The 24,743-nt window shown below is 45.2% G+C and overlaps 1 protein-coding gene across 2 annotated transcripts in view; it reads right to left on the reverse strand.

Annotated features, from left to right (window-relative positions):
- NSUN7 (NOP2/Sun RNA methyltransferase family member 7) overlaps positions 1-24,743 on the reverse strand; it is a 1,179,115-nt gene that overhangs the window by 261,495 nt on the left and 892,877 nt on the right. For both annotated transcript variants that reach the window (XM_086963929.1, XM_086963930.1), the window contains one exon: positions 17,617-17,760. In XM_086963929.1, the coding sequence (XP_086820055.1) occupies positions 17,617-17,760 (144 nt within the window). The remainder of the gene's footprint in view (positions 1-17,616; positions 17,761-24,743) is intronic.

Genomic DNA, 24,743 nt, shown 5'->3' on the forward strand with positions numbered 1-24,743 from the left:
GGATGCTGACATTATGATGTCTGGCAGGGCTGGATCATCAGGGGAACCGGATTTTACTTTCCGAGCCACGGACTCAAGGGTTGCAAGGTCCAGGAGGGGGAGGTGATCCAGAGTGGGTTGAAGTTGAAGGGGGGGGTTGCCATGGTTGTATTGGTCTGGGCTGAGGGGGTGGTATCTGTGGGGGGGAAGGCTGAGTAGATTTTGTTAACTTTTTGATGGAAAAACTCCGCTACGTTATTGCAGTGAGTTGTGGATTTTGTTTCGTGCAGGCTAGGAGGGGGTTTGGTTAGTTTTTTCACAATTTGGAAAATTTCTTTTGGTTTTGATTTGGCTAGGATAATTCTGTTCGAAAAGTATATAGCCTGGGCAGCTTTGACTTCTGCTTTGTAGTCATTGATTGACTCTCGGTAGCGAGTTTTATTTCCTGGAGAATAGTCTAAACGCCATCGTCTTTCGGTTTTTCTGCATTGGCGTTTCTTATCCCCGAGAGCCTCCGTGTACCAGGGGGCAGTTTTGTGGGAGCGTTTCAGCGTGATTTTACTTTTAGGGAGGGTGTCTTCAAGAGTTTGTGTGATCCAATCTACGTAAGCCTGGTTGGCTAGACAAGGCTCCTCATTGTAGAGGGGTTGGTTGCTGGCGAGCTTGATAGACCATTCGTCGACTGAGAGGCGAGACCAAGCTCTGGTGAATCTTGTAGTGGGTCCAGTCGGTGGGGGTTTAAGTGTGGTCCAGGTGAAGGGCACCAGTAAGTGGCCCGTCCATGGGAGCGGAATTGGTAGTCCGGCTACAAGGTCTGCACAGTTGCTGAACACAGGGTCCAAAAGGTGGCCCTTAGTGTGAGTTGGGGTTTTGACATGTTGGGTTAGTTGCAGAGCAGCTAAGTCATCCACGAGCGTAGTGACTGTATGATCCATTGCGGAATCGAAATGAATGTTAAGGTTACCTAACAGAGTGAAATAAGAAGTGGTACTAACGCGTTCCGCCATAATCGAAGGAAGGAGATTGTGGAATTGCTTAGGGGGGCCTGGGGGACGGTAGATGAGTGTTCCTGAGAAGCAGTTATTGGGGAAAAGTTCGAGACTGAAGGCAAGGCTCTCACAGTCAGGAATGGTTTCAGGATTAACTTGGCAATGAAACTGTTCTTTATAAATGATTGCTAGACCTCCTCCTCTCCCCTCAGGTCGGTCCTGCCGAGTGATTTGGAAGCCTGGAGGGAGGGCGGTTACTAGGGAAGGGTCGGAGTCTGTGGTGAGCCATGTTTCCGTCAGGAATACTATGTCCGGCATGCGTTCTTCTAATAGTAGGGCAATTTCCGCCCTGTGTTTCGGCAGGGATCTGCCATTTAGCATGAACATACGATAATCGTGTGTTAGTTCAGTGGCAGGCTTAGGTTAAAGGTATGATTTGCATTTAGGACAGGTTTGTGGAATGTTTTCAGCGGGATAGAGATGCAATAGGCAGTTCGTAGCAGGGGGCCTGAGACTGTGAAGGGTTTCAGCACTGTAATACCTAGGCTCTTGTAGCTGAGGTATAGGGGATATGGCCCTGGGCCCGGACTCGGCGCGGACGAACGCAGACGAGCTTGCCTTAAGCGCGCCTTTGGTGCGCAATCGTCGCGCCCGCTGCGTTCATCCGCTGCGCTTCCGGTAGATGCACATGTTTATAGGGCAGAGAGAGGGTACAGGGGGGGTGGCCTCGAAGTGGGCGTGTCCCGTGGCTGGGCGTGGGTAATGGCGGCAGAAGTTAGTCAAGGATTCTCCCTCTTCAGCGCTAATTCCGCTGTGTGGGGGTGCCAGCACCAAGTAGATCGGGTGCCAGGGAAGCTAGGTGAGTGTTTTAAAAAACGATTTCTACACAAGTATTAAAAAGTGCAACGAGCGATAGTGACTACTTCCGGCTGAGCCTCAGGAGGTTCCAAAGTTAGATGCGACGCTAGTATTCAGCGCGCTTTTTGTAGTTGTTGCAGGAGGCGTGGCCTCAAAGTGGGCGTGACCCGTGGCTGGGCGTGGGTAATGGCGGCAGAAGTTAGTCAAGGATTCTCCCTCTTCAGCGCTAATTCCGCTATGTGGGGGTGCCTGCACCAAGTAGATCGGGTGCCAGGGAAGCTAGGTGAGTGTTTTAAAAAACGATTTCTACACAAGTATTAAAAAGTGCAACGAGTGATAGTGACTACTCCCGGCTGAGCCTCAGGAGGTTCCAAAGTTAGATGCGACGCTTGTATTCAGCGCGCTTTTTGTAGTTGTTGCAGAGGGCGTGGCCTCAAAGTGGGCATGTCCCGTGGCTGGGCGTGGGTAATGGAGGCAGAAGTTAGTCAAGGATTTTCCCTCTTCAGCGCTAATTCCGCTGTGTGGGGGTGCCTGCACCAAGTAGATCGGGTGCCAGGGAAGCTAGGTGAGTGTTTTAAAAAACGATTTCTATACAAGTATTAAAAAGTGCAACGAGCGATAGTGACTACTCCCGGCTGAGCCTCAGGAGGTTCCAAAGTTAGATGCGACGCTTGTATTCAGCCCGCTTTTTGTAGTTGTTGCAGGGGGTGTGGCCTCAAAGTGGGCGTGTCCCGTGGCTGGGCGTGGGTAATGGCGGCAGAAGTTAGTCAAGGATTCTCCCTCTTCAGCGCTAATTCCGCTGTGTGGGGGTGCCTGCACCAAGTAGATCGGGTGCCAGGGAAGCTAGGTGAGTGTTTTAAAAAACGATTTCTACACAAGTATTAAAAAGTGCAACGAGCGATAGTGACTACTCCCTGCTGAGCCTCAGGAGGTTCCAAAGTTAGATGCGACGCTTGTATTCAGCGTGCTTTTTGTAGTTGTTGCAGGGGCGTGGCCTCAACGTGGGCGTGTCCCGTGGCTGGGCATGGGTAATGGCGGCAGAGGTTAGTCAAGGATTCTCCCTCTTCAGCGCTAATTCCGCTGTGTGGGGGTGCCTGCACCAAGTAGATCGGGTGCCAGGGAAGCTAGGTGAGTGTTTTAAAAAACAATTTCTACACAAGTATTAAAAAGTACAACAAGCGATAGTGACTACTCCCGGCTGAGCCTCAGGAGGTTCCAAAGTTAGATGCGACGCTTGTATTCAGCGCGCTTTTTGTAGTTGTTGCAGGGAGCGTGGGCTCAAAGTGGGCGTGTCCCGTGGCTGGGCGTGGGTAATGGCGGCAGAGGTTAGTCAAGGATTCTCCCTCTTCAGCGCTAATTCCGCTGTGTGGGGGTGCCTGCACCAAGTAGATCGGGTGCCAGGGAAGCTAGGTGAGTGTTTTAAAAAACGATTTCTACACAAGTATTAAAAAGTACAACAAGCGATAGTGACTACTCCCGGCTGAGCCTCAGGAGGTTCCAAAGTTAGATGCGACGCTTGTATTCAGCGCGCTTTTTGTAGTTGTTGCACTGGGCATGGCCTCAAAGTGGCCGTGTCCCGTGGCTGGGCGTGGGTAATGGCGGCAGAAGTTAGTCAAGGATTCTCCCTCTTCAGCGCTAATTCCGCTGTGTGGGGGTGCCTGCACCAAGTAGATCGGGTGCCAGGGAAGCTAGGCGAGTGTTTTAAAAACGATTTCTACACAAGTATTAAAAAGTGCAACGAGCGATAGTGACTACTCCCGGCTGAGCCTCAGGAGGTTCCAAAGTTAGATGCGACGCTTGTATTCAGCACGCTTTTTGTAGTTGTTGCAGGGGGCGTGGCCTTAAAGTGGGCGTGTCCCGTGGTTGGGCGTGGGTAATGGCGGCAGAAGTTAGTCAAGGATTCCCCCTCTTCAGCGCTAATTCCGCTGTGTGGGGATGCCTGCACCAAGTAGAATGGTTGCAAGGGAAGATAGGTGAGTGTTTTAAAAAACGATTTCTACACAAGTATTAAAAAGTGCAACGAGCGATAGTGACTACTCCCGGCTGAGACTCAGGAGGTTCCAAAGTTAGATGCGACGCTTGTATTCAGCGCGCTTTTTGTAGTTGTTGCAGGGGGCGTGGCCTCAAAGTGGTGTGTCCCGTGGCTGGGCGTGGGTAATGGCGGCAGAAGTTAGTCAAGGATTCTCCCTCTTCAGCGCTAATTCCGCTGTGTGGGGATGCCTGCACCAAGTAGAATGGTTGCAAGGGAAGATAGGTGAGTGTTTTAAAAAACGATTTCTACACAAGTATTAAAAAGTGCAACGAGCGATAGTGACTACTCCCGGCTGAGACTCAGGAGGTTCCAAAGTTAGATGCGACGCTTGTATTCAGCGCGCTTTTTGTAGTTGTTGCAGGGGGCGTGGCCTCAAAGTGGTGTGTCCCGTGGCTGGGCGTGGGTAATGGCGGCAGAAGTTAGTCAAGGATTCTCCCTCTTCAGCGCTAATTCCGCTGTGTGGGGGTGCCTGCACCAAGTAGATTGGGTGCCAGGGAAGCTAGGTGAGTGTTTTAAAAAACGATTTCTACACAAGTATTAAAAAGTACAACAAGCGATAGTGACTACTCCCGGCTGAGCCTCAGGAGGTTCCAAAGTTAGATGCAACGCTTGTATTCAGCGCGCTTTTTGTAGGTTTTTGCAGGGGGCGTGGCCTCAAAGTGGGCGTGTCCCGTGGTTGGGCGTGGGTAATGGCGGCAGAAGATAGTCAAGGATTCCCCCTCGTCAGCGCTAATTCCGCTGTGTGGGGATGCCTGCACCAAGTAGAATGGTTGCAAGGGAAGATAGGTGAGTGTTTTAAAAAACGATTTCTACACAAGTATTAAAAAGTGCAACGAGCGATAGTGACTACTCCCGGCTGAGCCTCAGGAGGCTCCAAAGTTAGATGCGACGCTTGTATTCAGCGCGCTTTTTGTAGTTGTTGCAGAGGGCGTGGCCTCAAAGTGGTGCGTCCCGTGGCTGGGCGTGGGTAATGGCGGCAGAAGTTAGTCAAGGATTCTCCCTCTTCAGCGCTAATTCCGCTGTGTGGGGGTGCCTGCACCAAGTAGATCGGGTGCCAGGGAAGCTAGGTGAGTGTTTTAAAAAACGATTTCTACACAAGTATTAAAAAGTACAACAAGCGATAGTGACTACTCCCGGCTGAGCCTCAGGAGGTTCCAAAGTTAGATGCGACGCTTGTATTCAGCGTGCTTTTTGTAGTTGTTGCAGGGGGCGTGGCCTCAAAGTGGGCGTGTCCCATGGCTGGGCGTGGGTAATGGCGGCAGAAGTTAGTCAAGGATTCTCCCTCTTCAGCTCTAATTCCGCTGTGTGGGGGTGCCTGCACCAAGTAGATCGGGTGCCAGGGAAGCTAGGTGAGTGTTTTAAAAAACGATTTCTACACAAGTATTAAAAAGTACAACAAGCGATAGTGACTACTCCCGGCTGAGCCTCAGGAGGTTCCAAAGTTAGATGCGACGCTTGTATTCAGCACGCTTTTTGTAGTTGTTGCAGGGGGCGTGGCCTCAAAGTGGGGGTGTCCCGTGGCTGGGCCTGGGTAATGGCGGCAGAAGTTAGTCAAGGATTTTCCCTCTTCAGCGCTAATTCCGCTGTGTGGGGGTGCCTGCACCAAGTAGATCGGGTGCCAGGGAAGCTAGGTGAGTGTTTTAAAAAACGATTTCTATACAAGTATTAAAAAGTGCAACGAGCGATAGTGACTACTCCCGGCTGAGCCTCAGGAGGTTCCAAAGTTAGATGCGACGCTTGTATTCAGCGCGCTTTTTGTAGTTGTTGCAGGGGGCGTGGCCTCAAAGTGGGCGTGTCCCGTGGCTGGGCGTGGGTAATGGCGGCAGAAGTTAGTCAAGGATTCCCCCTCTTCAGCGCTAATTCCGCTGTGTGGGGGTGCCTGCACCAAGTAGATTGGGTGCCAGGAAGCTAGGTGAGTGTTTAAAAAAACGATTTCTACACAAGTATTAAAAAGTGCAACGAGCGATAGTGACTACTCCCGGCTGAGCCTCAGGAGGTTCCAAAGTTAGATGCGACGCTTGTATTCAGTGCGCTTTTTGTAGTTGTTGCAGGAGGCATGGCCTCAAAGTGGGCGTGTCCCGTGGCTGGGCGTGGGTAATGGCGGCAGAAGTTAGTCAAGGATTCTCCCTCTTCAGCGCTAATTCCGCTGTGTAGGGGTGCCTGCACCAAGTAGATCGGGTGCCAGGGAAGCTAGTTGAGTGTTTTAAAAAACGATTTCTACACAAGTATTAAAAAGTGCAAAGAGCGATAGTGACTACTCCCGGCTGAGCCTCAGGAGGTTCCAAAGTTAGGATGCGACGCTTGTATTCAGCGCGCTTTTTGTAGTTGTTGCAGGGGGCGTGGCCTCAAAGTGGGCGTGTCTGGTGGCTGGGCGTGGGTAATGGCGGCAGAAGTTAGTCAAGGATTCTCAGGAGGTTCCAAAGTTAGATGCGACGCTTGTATTCAGCGTGCTTTTTGTAGTTGTTGCAGGGGGCGTGGCCTCAAAGTGGGCGTGTCCCGTGGCTGGGCGTGGGTAATGGCGGCAAAAGTTAGTCAAGGATTCTCCCTCTTCAGCGCTAATTCCGCTGTGTGGGGGTGCCTGCACCAAGTAGATCGGGTGCCAGGGAAGCTAGGTGAGTGTTTTAAAAAACGATTTCTACACAGGTATTAAAAAGTGAAACGTGTCTCAGGAGGTTCTAAAGTTAGATGCGACGCTTGTATTCAGCGCGCTTTTTGTAGTTGTTGCAGGGGGCGTTGCCTCAAAGTGGGCGTGTCCAGTGGCTGGGCGTGGGTAATGGCGGCAGAAGTTAGTCATGGATTCTCCCTCTTCAGCGCTTATTCCGCTGTGTGGGGGTGCCTGCACCAAGTAGATCGGGTGCCAGGGAAGCTAGGTGAGTGTTTTAACCCCTTCCGTGCGGCCGCGATTTCCCACGTGTGCGGCCGCCGGACGAACACGGGCGGGCCGTGACGAACCCCAGCCGTCATCAGCACACGAGCACCGTAGTGCATGACGGCTGGGGTTCGTCACCAGCATGGAAGGGGTTAAAAAACGATTTCTACACAAGTATTAAAAAGTGCAACGAGCGATAGTGACTACTCCCGGCTGAGGCTCAGGAGGTTCCAAAGCTATCTGTCTATCTATCGCCCTCAATCTATCGATCTATCGCCCTCACTCTATCTATCTATCTATCTATCTATCTATCTATCTATCTATCTATCTATCTATCTATCTATCTATCTATCTATCTATCTATCTATCTATCTATCTATCTATCTATCTATCTATCTATCTATCTATCTATCTATCTATCTATCTCTCTATCACCCTCACTCTATCTATCTATCTATCTATCTATCTATCTATCTATCTATCTATCTATCTATCTATCTATCTATCTATCTATCTATCGCCCTCACTCTATCTATCTATGTAACGACCGGATTTTCGGACCAGATGTAATCAGCTCCTAGGAGCCCCTCTAACCCGGCCGGAACGTAATCACCTCCCTCCTTAGAACGTATTTACAATGGGTATGGATATATGTATCTACATCTCGTACCTAAGGATGGGGAAAATAGCAATAAACATGAATAGGTTCTCTACAATATCCTATTTATACCAACCAGTCTCGCGGCCACTTAGGCCCAGACTAATCTACCCTGGGGCAGTTCTAATTATGTACCATTACACACTGATCACCATCAGTGCTCACTCGACACGCAATCCGGCATGTCTACACACGGGCCTGCAGTCCCAGTGCTCTCATTAACACACGATCCACAATCCGGCAGATCTCCACACCGTGTATCTCCGGTGCTCTCATTAACGCCGTGTAGCAACGACGATCACTTTCCTATGAACACTTATGGAAGAAATCTCTCATTGTCTACTCAGGATAAAACTACGATAATAGAAATTAGTACGACTTTCCAAATTGAAATATGTACCTTCTGCTCTTGGCATCAAACGTTCCCTCTCTCCCTCATTACTCAGTCATCTCTTACCTGATCGGGAGTTGCATCCGTTCATGCAAACAATGTCTGACTAGAAGACCAGGTTACCCTGATTGAACAAGAATACAAGGCACATGTCGGTTCACTAAGAACTGGGGTGTTTTATTACAATAAAAATAAACACAATACTACACAATGTATATTCTGCAAAGAAAAGTAAAGGTTAGAACGCGCGCTTAATATGGGAAAGGGCGGAGGTCACCTGGTTAATATGAAGTTGGGGTCCGGCAGTCATCTAGGTTCCCTTCTCGTCTCTGTGTCTTGGCTCGTCTCGGAATCACACCTCAGCAGTCACGGGTACACGTCTGCACCGCTATGCTCAATCTCCTCTGCTTCCCTCCAAGTCACTGGAACCTTGCTTGCTCTTGACTACCGTCTCTTTCTCTCTCTCTCTCTGTCTCTGTGCGCTCCGCGCTACTTCTCCTTCAGTCTTTCTCAGAAAGAGTCTCGGGTTCAAAATTTTTCTCGAACTTCAAAAATGGCAACTGTCCGCCTCAGAAATAATTAATGGCATAGATGCTAACGGCTAGCTGCCGCCTACAGACTGACTGACTCACTGCCTAACACTTTAGCTAATATGGAAGCTTGTCCCTTCATGGAAAGTTACGGCCAGTAACCTGCCGCCCACCAAATTCTTGTACCTCCCCGTACCAAAGACACGTTCCCAGCCGGCCGGCCTGAAGTTGTGTCTTCGGAGTGGAGAAAAATACAGTCTTTCGATAAGGGCCAGCCTGAGCCGGTTCTCTCCAAGCGAACAACACCTCGAAACTAAAACATTACACTTGACCTAGAAAGCCTCTCAAGCTACCGGGCAGAAAGCAAAATGGAGTCCGTCCCGTTTAGGGCCTACAAGGCCCAAAAATACGCATAACTCCATGGGAGATATACTAACACTCTTGCAAAAGGATGGATCCTCACTAATACTTATATATCTATCCCCTAGCTTAAATTTATAAGCCCTGATCTAAAGAAAAGGGTACGAAAATGCACTCCTGTGCCTCATGGATAGGTCCTACTTATAGTCCTAATCCCTATACTATACGGGTAATAGGCTGGAGTCATCTTCCATCATCCTCCCTCTAAAGAGGGTCGGAAAAGTCGGTTATTACAATCTATCGCCCTCACTCTATCTATCCATCTATTGCCCTCACTCTATCTATCTATTGCCCTCACTCTATCGATCTATCTATCAATCTATCTATCTATCTATCTATCTATCTATCTATCTATCTATCTATCTATCTATCGATCATCTATCTATCTATCACCCTCACTCTATCTGTCTATCTATCGCACTCACTCTATCTATCGCCATCACTCTATCTATCTATCTATCTATCACCCTCACTCTATCTATCTATCGCCCTCACTCTATCTATCTATTGCCCTCCCTCTATCTATCTATCGTCCTCACTCTATCTATCACACTCACTCTCTCTATCACATCACCACAGCATCACTCAGCATTACCACAGCATCTCTCAGGGGCACTGCAACATCACTATGCGCTACCACAGCATCACTGAATGCCACAGGATCACTCGTCGCCACCACAACATCACTCAGCGCCACCACAGCATCAAATGTGTGCAACCATTCAACAACAACTGGTTCAAATATGTTCTATCAATGTTTCAAGCTTTATTACAAATGTCACAAAAAGATGTTAACATTTCACTTCTGTTCCTGGATTTTCGTCACAATAAAATACACTGAACATAATCTTCACAAAAGTTATTTACAAAAGTTTAAGCTATTGCCATTATAACTTACAATAACTTTTATTTCAATATTAATTATTAAAAAAATAAAAGCCATTGTTATTTGTAATATCAATACATCTAAGTCACGTAAATACAACACATATTGCATTAGAAATGCTATAGGTGTCACATTTGCGAAAGTTATAACTATTGGCATTGTAAATGACAAAGCTATTAATTTCGCTATTTTCAAAACCAACACATAAATACAAAATTTGTCATTTACAATACCAATAGCTCAAACTTTCCTAATGCGAGACCTATTGCATTGCAAATGCTTGTTCAAAGGAGGCAGTAACTTATTTGCAAGGAGAATGCTGTCTCCGTTGGACAGCTAACCCTTTGGGAAAAGTGTGGGGGCGTCAGGCAGTGGTCCATGGCACAAAAGACTGTCGCCCCTTGATTTGTTGCCAAACAGGATTTTGTTTATATCTGATCTGGTTCCTTTAAAGAACAAGGGGTGCTTTATGCTATTCCTTTCAGGTAACCATGCCTGCCACAGGGGGTTGCAAACTGCAACCTGACTAATTACTATTAATTAGGCACGTCATTCTGTAACCTCCTTGCTACTCTAGATTTTGGGATGAGACCTAATAGTTCAAAGGTTGCATAGCAAAATTAGAAACTGGTTGCAAAAATTCAATGCGGGAATAACAACCACTTTTTACAAACAATATACTTTGGATTTAGACAAGCCATGTTAGCATTCCTCCCACTTACTTCACATTACATAATAAGTAAATAAATAAAAGAATCACAGAAATTAACAGAAATCAAAAATATTTTACTAGGATTATACAAAGTTCAACAAGTTTTAGCTCAGTTAATGACATCAAAATCTTCCTGTTAATATTTAAAATAGCATGTCTTAGTATGTGCAAGACAACACAACTATACAGCATATGAATTAGGGATTCAAGGGAGCGGTGGTAGAGCCTACTGAGTAATATACACATTCTGGTTCATTTACTTATAAATACAGTCTGACACTTCGCCGACATGGAAAACCAAGCAACACGAAAGTGTCATTTTTATATTTAACAGCAATCCAAATGATGCAATATTAATTCTCAATGCTGTAAATTATGCCTTTGTTTTAGGGTTAAATTATGTGTTGTTTAAGTCTGTTTCATGGGGGATACCCTAATTAAAGTCCCATCTTATAAGTACCTGCCTCACAGGAGACGTGATTTTCTGGCTAAACAACTGACTTGGAACCATGGGACGCGAGTTCTATTTCTGGCTTCAGTGCTGTACTGAAAACTGATTCTAGGTAAATTCCTTAATCTCCCTAAGCCTAAAACTGCAAATGAATGAAAGTGATGCAAATGCGAAATGCGGTGTAATGGCTGCATTCAGAAATGAATAGTTGTCCATTAATGCACGACAATGTCACTCCCCAACAAGTGTTGCACTTTATAAATAGCCCTACTTAAATATCCAAGTAAGTATATGTGTGAATGTCTTGCTTTAATGCACAATTTGATGTCTAACCCAACATAGAGGCATTAAGTAAGGTTTTTATAATCACATTGCACTCTGCAAGAGTCAGCCTATATATCACGAAAAATCACAGAAGTGATGGGTAGAAATGTTTGAATCATTTTGAATAAGAAATCAGGCTGCACCTCAATGCTGATGCCCAGTAAGGTCTATTGTCACATTTATAGGGGCTGGCCTAGCAACAGAGATTCGGGTTAGGGCCAAGCCTAATATGCGTTTAGTTGGCCTGTGCAAGCAGTGGAATGAGCAGAATGTCCCCAGAGCAAGGCCCAGAAAATCATATCCATAAATCATTTCAGAATTGGGCATGTGCATAATCCCAGTGCTGCCTCGCCTGATAGCAGTGTGTATAATATATGGGATTCTGTAATCGCTGTACAAAAACCCGTCTCTAATTTACTTGTAATCAGTGACTTCTGAAAGACCCAGTCGCTTATTATAAAGGAGTAACGTCAGAAGTCAACTGTAATAACTTATTACAGTTGAGTGCTGCAGACAGAGCCAGCAGCCGAGGTGGAATGCAGGGCAAGTCATGGAGCACAATTAAAGCAGCTGTTTAAAAACCAAACACGAAATGTCTGTTTTCTCTTTTCTGCTTTATTTTTCTAGCTTGCATTTGACAAGAAGAAAGGAGACATTTTATGGCAACATGTTTATTTTTGCTCTTCTTGTTATTAGAACTTTTCTGCATGTTTCTACTGCATCTTTGTTTAAAAAAAGAACCTGGATTAAACTTCTTCTAAAATCTTCCCGCAATAAATATCTAAGAGCTTTTTTGATGTTTAATTAAAGTTTTTGAGCATGAGATTCAGTTTTTATTCTTCATCTTTGCAAACAAGCTTTCTGTTTAAGAGGAAAGAGCGAAGCACCAAAGATTTAAGTGTTATGCAAGAAAGGTGATGGAGTTTCCATGTATTATAAGGAATAAAGTACCCCACCAAACAAAATAAGGATATTGAAAGTCATCTCGGAGTTGCTAATCTTGTTAAGGAACTCAGCCTTCGGCCTTATTCTTAAATATGGTCACAGAACTCCTCAGTGACTTGAAATATCCTTATCATTTATGTCAGGGTGTACTTTATCCCAAATATATAGACATACACTTCAATTATTACAGTAAGAAGAGTCTTCATATACTTTGTGTACCAACGTGGTCAACTATAGCACTCATGTGAATCATAACAACTTGCAGAATGCCAACCCTAGATCTTTAGATAAAGACGACCTCTCACTACTAAGACTGAAGTTACATGCTAACACATGATGATTTTTCATCATGTGAAGTTAATAAAGACAAATAATATTATATTCAACTCTCCAATGTAGTTTTTACATCCACCTTTGTCGGTTTTGCTTGAGAAAATTAAATATCTTTCAAAACAAATTTTAAAGGAGGGATTCCTAGAGTGGGTGATTTTACAGGCTTGAGCAAGGATTACCTTCCAATGGCTGAGCTATGAATTTCTCAAATCAAAAGCCATTTATATTCTGAGAACACAGATGTACTGCCAGTGAATGAGTGACTATTGCTAATGACACGGAGGATGAAACCTGGTAATAAAGATGCAAGAAACTGAGTTACTGGTTAAGGGGATGCAACACATCTCAATCACCAACCACAATTCTTTTCAGGATGAAGCCACAAGCCAACCCTAAATTAACCTGTTCATCCCTTGGGTAGCTTGGCACAGAGTACTCTGGCTTAACTCAGAGGAAATGCATACAGAATTTGTGCAACACTTCAAACAGCAGCACAGTGAAAACACACCACAGAGGGATCCCACAACAATTAAAACAAATAGAGTAGTTGTTAATAACAGAACAAGACAAAAACAACAAATATCTAATCAGTAGAATTTGTGATAAGCAGATTTAAAGATTTTAGGGAAAATAGTGCCAAAAAGTACAAAGCGCCAACTGTGAATATCTGGTCGCACTGGGCACGGACAAAGCATAAGTTCAGGTTGGCTGGGAGGCAGTGTGGGCCAGCTACAAGGACTCAGTTAGACCCGCTAAACAAAGTACCTTAAATCCTGGTTTGCGTAGCGTTGATCCACGTGGAATATGCCTTACGCAACTGGAGTGATGCGTCTGTTCCAAAATGCAGTGAGGGTGCTATGTGGGGTCCTGCGTCAGCGTTGAGGATCAACTCAACGAGCGCTTGCGCTGCAGAGTCCGGTGTCACGGATGTGTTGCACAGTAATTCTTTGGTTCTGAGGAGGTGCAAGGCTGGGATGCAGAGTCTTGCGACGTCGCAAGCCGAACGTCTGTGAGGGATTGAAGGTCCTGCGCGGGGGATACGTTCCACACTGGCCGTTCAAAAGAGGCTGTGGGCTGCGAAGACGACGCAGGTCTTTGTGACAGGTCTGACCCATGCAGCAGTGGTGATGCGTCAGTTCTGTCGGGTCCACAGAGACTGGTAGGGCACAAAAGGCCCACATCTAAGGGTCCAGGATTTGGGTAGCACCACTTCACAGAAAAGACTCACACATGCAGAGTCCAGGTGCTGGGTCAGGGTCGTTAAGAGAATTCTGACCCTGAGACTCATGTCAGGAGGCCATCCAACTAGCCCTTAGAGTCACTCTGGGATCCTGGGTTCAAACAGATGCAGGTCCAGTGGTTCTCATCCAGATAGGAGGGTAGTAGGTCAGCAGTCCTTCAGAGCAGCTGCCCAGCAGAGTGGCAGTCCTTTCAGCAGCACAGCAGTCCTTCCTGGCAGAGTATTCACAGGTCCAGAAGTGCACTGAAGAGGAGGCGTCTAAGGTCCAATGTTTAAACCTTGGGCCCTTCCTTTGGAAGGTGGGAGAAGCTTCTAGAAATTATTTTTCAAGTGTGCAGGCTTCCTGTCTTCCTGCCCTGTCTCCAGACTAACTACTGGGGTATGCAATCCTTTGCGTGGAGGCAGGATACAACCTATTCAAGTGAAATTAGGGCTGTGTCCAGCTCCACCCTCTAATCCTGCCAGTGATGGTCCATCCAGGCAGACCGAGCTCTCTATTGTGTGTGGCAAACTAGGGGGAATACACAAAGCCCAACTGTCAGCTACACCCAGTCATGTGACCCATAGACAGGGTATAGGCACTAAATGGCTGAGGCAGGAAAATGTCAACTTTCTAAAAGTAACAACATTATAATGGGGCGACATTTCACTCCAAACCACTGGCACAGCCAATTCCACCTCTGCATCAATTCATTTAACCATTTTCATTTTTCTCCAAAAAATCATCCATACATTGTTCAGTTCGAAGCTGTTTAAATCCACATGCAAGGAGTTGCATTTTCCCAGGATTCTCATGCTCAAGTTGGGCCATCCGAACCTCTAAGCAAGAACACGTACAAGCTCAAAGTTCATATTAGCAGTTTATTAAAAAAACCACTGCATTTCAAACCACTCGGGCCCTTCGTCAGGGGTCACTGAAAATAACGATAAAACATGTATTATTAATCCATTCCTCTGTGTTTATACAAAAACATATGTTCGATGTTCATTTTATTTCTCTTTCCAGTCACTAGCTTTTATTTAAATTAAGTACTCTGCACTGCAACATTACCATCAACAACCCTTTTACTACTTCTAGCAAAACTCGATCACTGCCCTCTGTTTGACTTCACGTGACTCAGTGTCTGTCCATTTTAATCTCCCATCTCATAAAGACTTTCACTCCCCTCCCATCGTTCTCCTTTGTTTAAACACTGTCCATTCGGTTCCCTCATTTGTTCAACTGAAAACTATTTCAGTTTCACCCCCTCTCGATCTCCTTTATGTTAACTACCCTCATTCTCTCCCTGCACCAAACTACCCCCTGTGCTGTTTTACACTTGACCCTCCCCTCTCCTCATCATGCGTTCGCACGCCCCATCAATTTCCCCTTTCCATTCTGCCAGCCGGTGCCGCTCCATTCTATTTGCTTAGCACGTACCTGCTAAAAATAACCATCTTTCTTAGTCTTTCACCAAAGGAGTTTGCTATCTCTATGAACCACCCACATATAAACACCACGTTCGATCCTCCCATCTACAAACCCGCCCACTTTTTCCAACTCGAAATTCACCTGTGTCACATTAATTACCCAAGTTTGCTTCTATCCTACAATACCCATAATGCACCCAATTGTTACATGTAACGTTGCCAAAATAATTTGTGCGAGTCTCAGATTTAAATGCTATCTGTGCTATTAAATACCCATTTAAAAAACATTTGCATCACGAACAACATAAGGAAAGTCCAATGTTTTTTTCTTCTTCATATTTTCATGTTCGTCTGACTCAGATACAAATAAACGTTGCTAGTAGAACTACGATGGTCCGCCTTCCATGGAGATAGTGACATAATTTCCAAACGATCCTCATATTATGTGGGTGCAGACCCGAAGGGGCTTAACTTTTTGAAAAAACACACGAAGTGCGGGTTGCACACCGTCTCTTAAGGTTGTATTTTCTTAATTGTAAACATCCGAGTTCTGCTTTGCGTGCTTTATCAGTGGTAACGTGCCTAGCCCAAACCGCACGGATTAAACTTAACAACATTATAATGGGGCGACATTTCACTCCAAACCACTGGCACAGCCAATTCCACCTCTGCATCAATTCATTTAACCATTTTCATTTTTCTCCAAAAAAACATCCATACATTGTTCAGTTCAAAGCTGTTTAAATCCACATGCAAGGAGTTGCATGTTCCCATTTGGCAATTACAGCGTACTAAGTATAATAAGGTAACTCCAATGTTAGCCTTAAGAAGAGGTAGGTCTTGCAGTAGTGAAAAACGAATTTAAGGGGTTTTCACCACCAGAACCTGTAAAACTTAAAAGGACATGTCCTACTTTTTAAATACACTGCACTCTGCCCTCTGGGATGTTCAGGCCCTACCTTAGGGGTGTGTTACAAGTATTTAAAAGGAGGATTTGGAAGAGAAGGGGTCAAGTCCTTCAATACGCTTCAGAGCGAATATGAGCTTGTGGACACCGAGTATTTTCGTTATGCACAGGTCTCACACTCATTCCAATCTTTGTTGCCTAAGGGTTCCAACCCCCCGGAGACCTCTCCCCTGGAAGACAGAGTTTTAGACGGTCACCTCCTCGACAAAACAATCTCATTAATATATAAAAAGCTAATAAATCACATGGCAGACCCTCTACGGATACTGCGGGACAAGTGGACGCAGGATGGAATAGAACTAGACAATGAGGATTCGCAAGCTGCAATATCCTCCCCTAAAGAGGTGGCTATTCCGGCACGTTTGCGACTGATTCAGCTTAAAATTCTTCATAGGATCTACATAACAGGGCCCCAGTTAGTGCACCTGGGGTTGTCTAACACAGGCAAATGCAAAAGAGGTTGCGGCCTCACCGGAACATTCATGCACATCATCTGGGAATGCACACATATTAGCTCTTACTGGCTCCAAATCCATTACACAATCAATGAGGTGTTTTGTGTCTCTCTCCGCCTGGAAGCGAGACGATGTATTTTAAATATTTGGGAGCCCACAGACTTGAACACTTCTCAGATGCAATGGGTCACACTGGGGTTCATGTTGGCCAAACGAAACATCACTCAACTGTGGGGGGCAGCTCAACCGCCCACTCTGGAAGCCTGGGGAAAGAACCTTGATTGGTGTATGTTCAGAGAAAAAACGGTATATTTGGCAAGGGGGTGTCCTAGGAAATGGTCCAGTATCTGGAATCTGTGGAATGTTTATAGATCTGCGTACCCCCTCGAAGTTTTGAGCATGATGACCCTATATCCCCATGATGTTCCTCTCTACGATGAAGTCAATGTATCCTTCCACCCATGCGTACTGTAATGTATAACCTGCACAACCCTCTGCACTGTACTGTTTTGCCGATGTGCGTTTCAATAAAAAGATTTATAAACCAAAAAAAAAGGAGGATTTGGGCATGGCAAAACCTGAGACATGTTTAAAGGGCTACTTAAGTGGGTGGCACAATCAGTGCAGCAGGCACGCAAGTAGCGTTCAATTTACAGACCTAGTGTACATGGAGACCCCTGTACTCCAGGTATATTAAATAAGCCAATTGGGAATACATCAGTTTTAGCATGTCCTACGGAGTGAGTAAATTATCTTTAGCACTGGTAAGCAGTGTGCAGAGTCCTAAGGGCAGAAAAAACAACATAAGCAAAAACAAGGGGAGGAAGGCAAAATGTTTGGAGAAAGACCACCCCATGGCTGACAGGCCTAACAAAAGATGACTTATGTAGGCAGTAGAAAATGCCAAGCTAACATTGCCTTAGTAATACAGAAGTAATATAGATTGTCTCAATCAGAATGCATAGATGTCTGTGGTACCGACATCGGAAGGATTTTTAAATATATCTATGAACACTGTTCAGTAACCTTAATTTTCATGTATTACAATTGTTGGAAACTACCAAATTTCAAGCACAAAACCACCATTTACATTAAGACATCTGAAGCACATTTTTCAAGTACAAAATCAACATTGGCATTACCACTTTAATATAAAATAAACAATACCTCCATGCTCATTTAAAATAAACTCCACTGGATCACTAACACCTGAGCCCGAGCACTGAGGTTGCAGAAGAATAACCTTTGCTTTGTGAAATCTTGGATCTGTTGGGTGAATGTCAGCGAAAGTCTCCTGAAGTAATTTAACATCTGTAGAAGTAGAAGAACATAAAATAGATTATAAAACAAGACAGTTTTAAGCAGGTAGATAAAAATACACGAGCCTTCACTGTTCTACATAAACAAACAAGAAAAACAAAGCCATAGGCACTGGTCCTAAAATTATAAACTCAATCAGTGTTTTATAAGATAACAAATGTCAATAGGGTACCACAAGGAATAATATCATTGATTCAAATGAAAACAGCAACACAACTTCTGTGAGTGCATTTCTCCTTCTAGACATACCTAACAATGCAACACCAACACCAATGAGACCACAATATGCTGCCACTCCACGGACCTCTCCGATCTACATGCTCCCACCCCACAATCTTTTCTACCCCTTCCAAGTGCACCAGAACAAACATTTTAAGTGATACTGATCTACTTAAGTGTATTGTAGTTCCGTGAGTTTTTGGGTCTGGTTCGGTGGTTCCGAACCCGTACAATAAAGGTCGTCGGAAATAGACGATTTTGGTGTCAGCAGACCGCAAATGACGAGTGTCATGTGTCCGAGTGTTTTCGCATGAATCGATCGATGAGAACACTCCGTATTCAAGGATTTAGTTCGAACCTTCGGGTTCCATTTTGTGTACGGCAGCCATTTTGTATGGTTGCCCTCACATGAGTCCTTGAGACACGTACGTCTTAGCTGACTTCTGAATGACCCGGCCGAACTGACTCCTTGCCCGAGGCTGACCTCACTGAGCCTGTTCCTTTTTAACCTCTTGGCTGCTAATGACAAGGGTAACTCGTCATGGACTTTCCGTTGATTTCAATGGAAATTATATGATCAGAAGAATAATGCCTTAGCAGTAAAGGGGTTAAGCAGCTGGTTAGATAAAGATCAAAGAGTAGGACATGCCTGAGTTTACGGTACACTGCTCCCACCCTTTCTATCTCACTTCCAATCTGTTTCTGTTCCTTCCTTTATGACATAATCACTGATTTGGGTTGAGAGTTTATGATGGGTTTGTCCGGCCTGATCCGACAAGAAACTTGGAATGTGCTTGGTCATTTCTGGCGGGCTGGACAATGAAATGGGATTGCTGTCATACGCTACTTTTAAATTGTCGCACTGTCATTGGTCCATTTGTATGAACTCAATGCTAATTTGAAATGTTGCCTGAGGCTTGATTTTTGGCATAAAAGACCATGCTCCGCTTATTAAATTTGTGCAGTCTCTAGCGAACCACCGTGTGTGCTTCGTAGATCTCTGTTCGTGGTTGCAGCTAATAAACTTTGGTCTTTGACGTCATCAAGAAGTATCCCGTGTCTCTGTTTGCCAAGACAGGGGAACTCGAAGGCATCGGGCGTTCTCCCTGACGCCGCTGGGTTCTAAAACCCGGTTCTTCAGTTGGCGCTCAACGTGGGGCGACTTCAGAGGTACCGGTCCAAGCCTGAAGATCGTGAGGAGCTTTGTGTTAAAATTCTGGAGGAAGGCCTACCACTTCATCGACCCCTGTATGTCGGCGTGGTCCGAAAGTCTTTGCTGCAAGGTTTCCCGCTTTCCGACAGCTACGAAGGACTGCTGTCCTGACTGTCGCCCTGTTTTGCAGCCTTAGACGTTTGTAGAGCGAGACGATTGACGGGTCTTCTGGTGACGCCATCGACATTTCAGTTAAGTATGAGTGGAGCGTCTCCTAGTCCTTAGTTTGTTTTTGGTATCCCTTTAGTGGATCGCTTTCATTTGGTACCTGCAGGCCCCAAAGCCAAGGGACTCGTGTATTCGCTAGACTATCTTTTTGAGATTTCCCTTGTAGTTTGACGCTAGACTAGTGAGCAAGATGCCTGGTCTTAGCAGACTTGGTAAGATATTTGGTTGTGGTTGTTCTAAGGATTCCCGGTTAGAGGATTCGTGTCCGGTTCCTCCGATTGGAACTCCTACCTATGAATTATACGCGAAGCATGGTGTAGGTCCTATTAGTTATAATGAGATCTGGGTAAAGTATACGAGGAAAGACGGTGTCCTACAGTGGCCCCGTTACAGTAGTTTTGAAACTGAGATTCTAGATAATCTCGAGGTGAAATTATTCAAGATGAAAGCCCGGCCGGCAATGTTTGACTCTTTCCGCATATGGCGCAAATAAGCCAAACAGAAAGAAATCAAATTAGCGAAGAAGAATAAACGAGAACGAGGTATGTCAATGGTACAAGCTGATGTTGCATTTAGGGATAATGAGGAAGAGCAAGAAAGTGAGCAGATGCTTAGAGTGAAGAAGTTAGCGGTAGACAGATGCTACCCAGTTTTGCCGCTTAAAAAGCAGGAAGAAAAGAAAGATCTTGCGACAGATCCTTTAATGTCGCATCTATTGAGTTCGCCACCCCCTTATGCACAGAGTGCTACGGCACCACCGTCATCAGTTGTGGCTGTGCAAGCTCCAGTTGTTGTGCCACCTGCGATTCCTCCACAGCCAGCTCCTCTTCTGTTGGCTACTGTTCCTTTGGCGCAGCCTCCTCAGGGGCCGCCAACTTTGCCTTCCCCTTTGTCTGCTACTTCTACGCCTGATCTTACTGCTCCTTCTGTTTCGACTTTGGATTCTTCTACTATTGTTCCGTCTTCTCTTATTCTTCCATCTTCTCCTTCTACTAGACAGCAAATGACTGCTGCTTTTTCTGGTTTTCTGACTCCTTTGTTGGGACAATTGGGTATGTCTCCTGTGAATGAGAGTAAACAATCGCGTAGTCAATTGCCTGACACAGATGAGCGTGTAATTTTGGATCACATGGCACGTAGATGGATTACGTATACCTCCCAGTATGATCTTGAGGGTATTATGGATGTTTTCCAACAATGGAAAGCACCAAAGCAACGGTACGTTTTTGAAATGATGTGTGTGTTCCTCCATAAACAGTGGATGGACGAAGTGGGTAAGGCGCCTGAAGAATTACATCGAGTGCGTTCCGAGTTTGCGAAAGGGACAATTGTGAGTCTCCTCGACATCGAGAGAGCAGTGTCAACGTTGTTGTCGTTTCGTAATAATGCTCCTTCTGAGCAGTTGCTCGAGCCTGATTCGTCAGTTAGGAGAAAAGCGCGTCAATATCCGATGCGTGAGGTTCCTCCAGTTTGGAGACCTCAAGATGGAAATGTTCCTGCGCACTTCCAGCGTGTTTGGGTACATGTTCCTTGGAAACGTGCTGAAGTTTTAGCACTTAAGCAGACTTTACCTGATCCGCGCAAAAATCCGGCGGGATATTATAAAGAGCTCACTCAAACTGTGGGTTCGTGCATCATGAATTTAGCGGACATAGACATGTTGTTTGGTAATGTTGTCCCACAGCCTATCTGGAATGTGATTCGACATACGGATCACGATAATGAATTGGGTGATACATGGGTTAATCTTGTTGCTGCGAACGATAGACAAGTTGGAGGTACTAAGCCTGAAGATCTTATTACTGAACTTCCCGGTAGGATAATTAACTATATGAAGACTTTGATGCCAGAAGTACGTGTTAATTGGGACAAGTTGTCTGCATGTAAGCAGAAGAAAGACGAGACTGTGTCTGATTTTTTCACACGGTTTGAAGAGACTTTTGTAGATCATAGTGGTCAGGATATGGCTATCGAGGGTGGCCAGAAATTGTTTGTTGACAAGTTTGTGCATAATTTGCTTCCCGAGTTGTGCAGTTGAAGGATTCTGAGAGTGCTTGGCCCGTTTTCACATCAGCACAGATTTTAGCTATGGCTCAGTACTATGAAAATAGGCGCAAAGATGAGTTAGAGAAAGCGGATAAGAAGACTAAGGAATGGAAGACTAAAGTTCTTCTACAACAAGCTTATCCACCCCGTACTAATAGTCAGCGCGATTATCAGCAACCTCAGCAGTATTCGAGAAACTCGCAAAGGAACGATTCTTCTCAACAGCGTTTCCCGTATGGTCCTAATCAGTGTGCATATTGCAAAGAAGAGGGGCATTTTAAGAATAGTTGTCCGGTTCTGTTACAGCGCACAAATGGTGTTTCTGGTGTACGAGGTCGAGGTGCTCAACAAGCACCTAGAGGTAGAGGCCGCGGACAGAACGTACGTCCTTTGCCTCCACAGAACTCGATGAATAGTTTTGATCAACAGCATGGTTCGTTTGGTAGGCAGCACAGTACTATATGGATGATTACTATGTTGAAGGTGACGAAGGGAATGGTAATGATTGTTAGGACAGCCATGGACAAAGAGAAGGAGTTGTTTCAGTTCCAGTAGATCAGAGTGGACCCTATGTTGAAGTGATTGCATCAGGTGTGCCAGGACATTTTCTGCTAGATACTGGTGCTACAAAGAGTTTTATTATGCACTCTAAACTCCCTGGCGCACCTTTGTCTGGCTTTGATAATGTTTCTGTAGGTTTTTCTGGCGCCCCCGTTACAAATCCGATTTCTGCTCCTTTGTCTCTTTCTGTTGGACCGTGTAAGATCGAGGCACCCCTTCTTTTGACTACAGGTTGTAATGAGAATTTGTTGGGTTTTGATTTATTGAAGACATTGTATGCGACACTGTATTGTTCTCCGTCAGGAGTACATCTTACCTTGGGTGAGAGAGTGATCTCTCCGATGTATATATCGAAAGATAGTCTTCCATCGGAATTGTCTTCTTTACCAGATTCATTGTGAGCTACTGGTCCGAATGATGTGGGCCTACTGGAAATTCCCCCATATGTTGTGACACTGAAGGCGAATGCTAAGTTACCGCGCATTCCACAGTATCGAATTTTGAGTGATGGTGAGCGTGCACTTTTAGCGATCATTTATGATCTGATCGAAAAGGGTGTCGTTGAGGAAACGAGAGGTAATGTGTGCAATAGTCCCGTTTTGCCTGTTCTGAAGAGAACTGATTCTTCACAGCCTCCTGTATATAGGTTTGTCATCGATCTTCGAGAAGTGAACAAGATTGTTGTTCCACAATTTCCTGTTGTGCTTGATATTACAGCATTGTTGACTCTGATTCCGGCTACAGCCACATGGTTTTCGGTGATTGACTTGAAGAATGCTTTCTTCAGCATCCCGATTGCCATGGAGAGTAGGGACATCTTTGGATTCTCTTTAGGAGGACGAAGTTTCCGCTTTAAGCGCGCTCCTCAAGGTTACTGCGAGAGTCCATCGAACTATAGCCAAGTTTTGAAAACACAACTTGATCTGTTGATTTTACCAGATGGTGCAGCCCTTATTCAGTACGTTGATGATTTGCTAGTGACCGCTGATACTGAAGGGATTTGTAGGGAAGCCACTTTGTCGTTACTACGCCATTTGTCTGATTGTCATCACAAGGTTTCTCTCTCCAAGTTACAATATTGTAGACAAGAAGTAACCTACTTAGGTCGCCTCTTATCGAAGGAGGGAAGGAAATTGACCCCAGAGAGAATTCAAGCTATTGCGAAAATGAGTGTGCCTACGACACAGAGAGAAGTACGTGCGTTTTTGGGTATTACGTCGTACTGTAGACAGTGGATTCCTAATTTTTCTTTGTTAGCGAAGCCTTTGATAGCTCTTACTGTTAAGGATACTCCAAATCCTATTCCTTGTACTGACGAATGTCAAAAGAGCTTTTCCGAACTACGCAACGCGTTGTGTTCGGCTCCTGTGTTGGGTACTCCCGACTACAGTAAGCCTTTCACATTGTATGTTCACGAGAGAGAGGGATGTGCATTGTCAGTCTTGACTCAGCAATTTGGTGATAAGCAACGTCCATGTGCTTACTTTTCGTCGACTTTAGATCCGGTAGCTAGAGCGTTGCAGAGTTGCTTGAGAGCTACGGCGGCAGCGGCTGTTTCAATTCGACAGTCTGCTGGTTTGGTTATGGACAACACGTTAGTGGTTATGGTTCCACATGCAGTATATACCTTGTTGAACCGTACGAAGACACAGCATTTAACTAGTGTTCGGTTGTCGGGTTACGAGTTGACGTTGTTAGCGAGTCATGTGCACATTAAACGATGCAACACGTTGAATCCAGCCACGTTGTTGCCAATTACAGTTGAGACAGATAGTGAAGAACAACATGACTGTTTTCTGAGAACTGAAGAAGAAACGAAAGGGAGAGTAGATTTACGTGACACTCCTCTTCCAGAATGTGATGGCACATTGTGGGTTGATGGCTCGTGTTTTAAGTTACCGAATGGTGATACGACTGCGGCATATGCTGTTACGACTTTGCATACGATTGTTGAAGCTGCGTGTATTCCACATAATTCAGCACAAGCAGCGGAGTTGATTGTATTAATGAGAGCATGTGTGTTAGCAAAAGGAAAACGAGTGAATGTGTATACTGAGAGCCAATATGCATTTGGCGTGGCTCATAGCTTTGGACGTTTGTGCCGTGAACGTGGATTTTTAACTTCGCATGGGACGAAGATCCAACATGGACAGTTGGTGAATGAACTTCTTGAATCACTTACTTTGCCGCTACAAGTAGCAATTGTTAAATGCAGTGCCCATAAGAAAGTTACGGATGATGTTGGTCGCGGAAATGCATTTGCAGATGAAGTTGCGATAGAAACTGCGAGAAATGTGATGAGTCGAATGTATGTTGCGGGTCCGGCGAGATGGGTTACAGAGAAGAGTATGTGTGAAGATACGATTGAGAGTGTGAAATCCATTCAAGCTGAAGCTACAGAGAAAGAGTTGAATGAATGGAGAGAAAGCAAGGGTAGATTGGATTTGAGTGGTTGTTGGACTGATTTGTCTGAGCATCAAAGATGGTTGTTGCCTGACGCGTATGTGCTTCCGGTTGTTACAATGGCTCATGGCATGGCACATATCAGCGTGAAAGGGATTTGTAAGTTGTTGGCTCCGGTTTGGAAGAATGCGGGAATTCCAAAATGTGCAGAGAACTTGGTTAAGAACTGTATGGTGTGCCTGATGTATAATCCTGGTAGGGGGACTCCAACACCAGCTGGTCATTTTGCTCCTCCTACGTATCCGTTCGAGGCTTTGCAGCTAGATTTTATCCACATGGAAAGATGCAACAACTTGAAATATGT

Source organism: Lissotriton vulgaris, chromosome 3_2, assembly GCF_964263255.1.
Source record: "Lissotriton vulgaris chromosome 3_2, aLisVul1.2, whole genome shotgun sequence".
NCBI lineage: Eukaryota > Metazoa > Chordata > Amphibia > Caudata > Salamandridae > Lissotriton > Lissotriton vulgaris.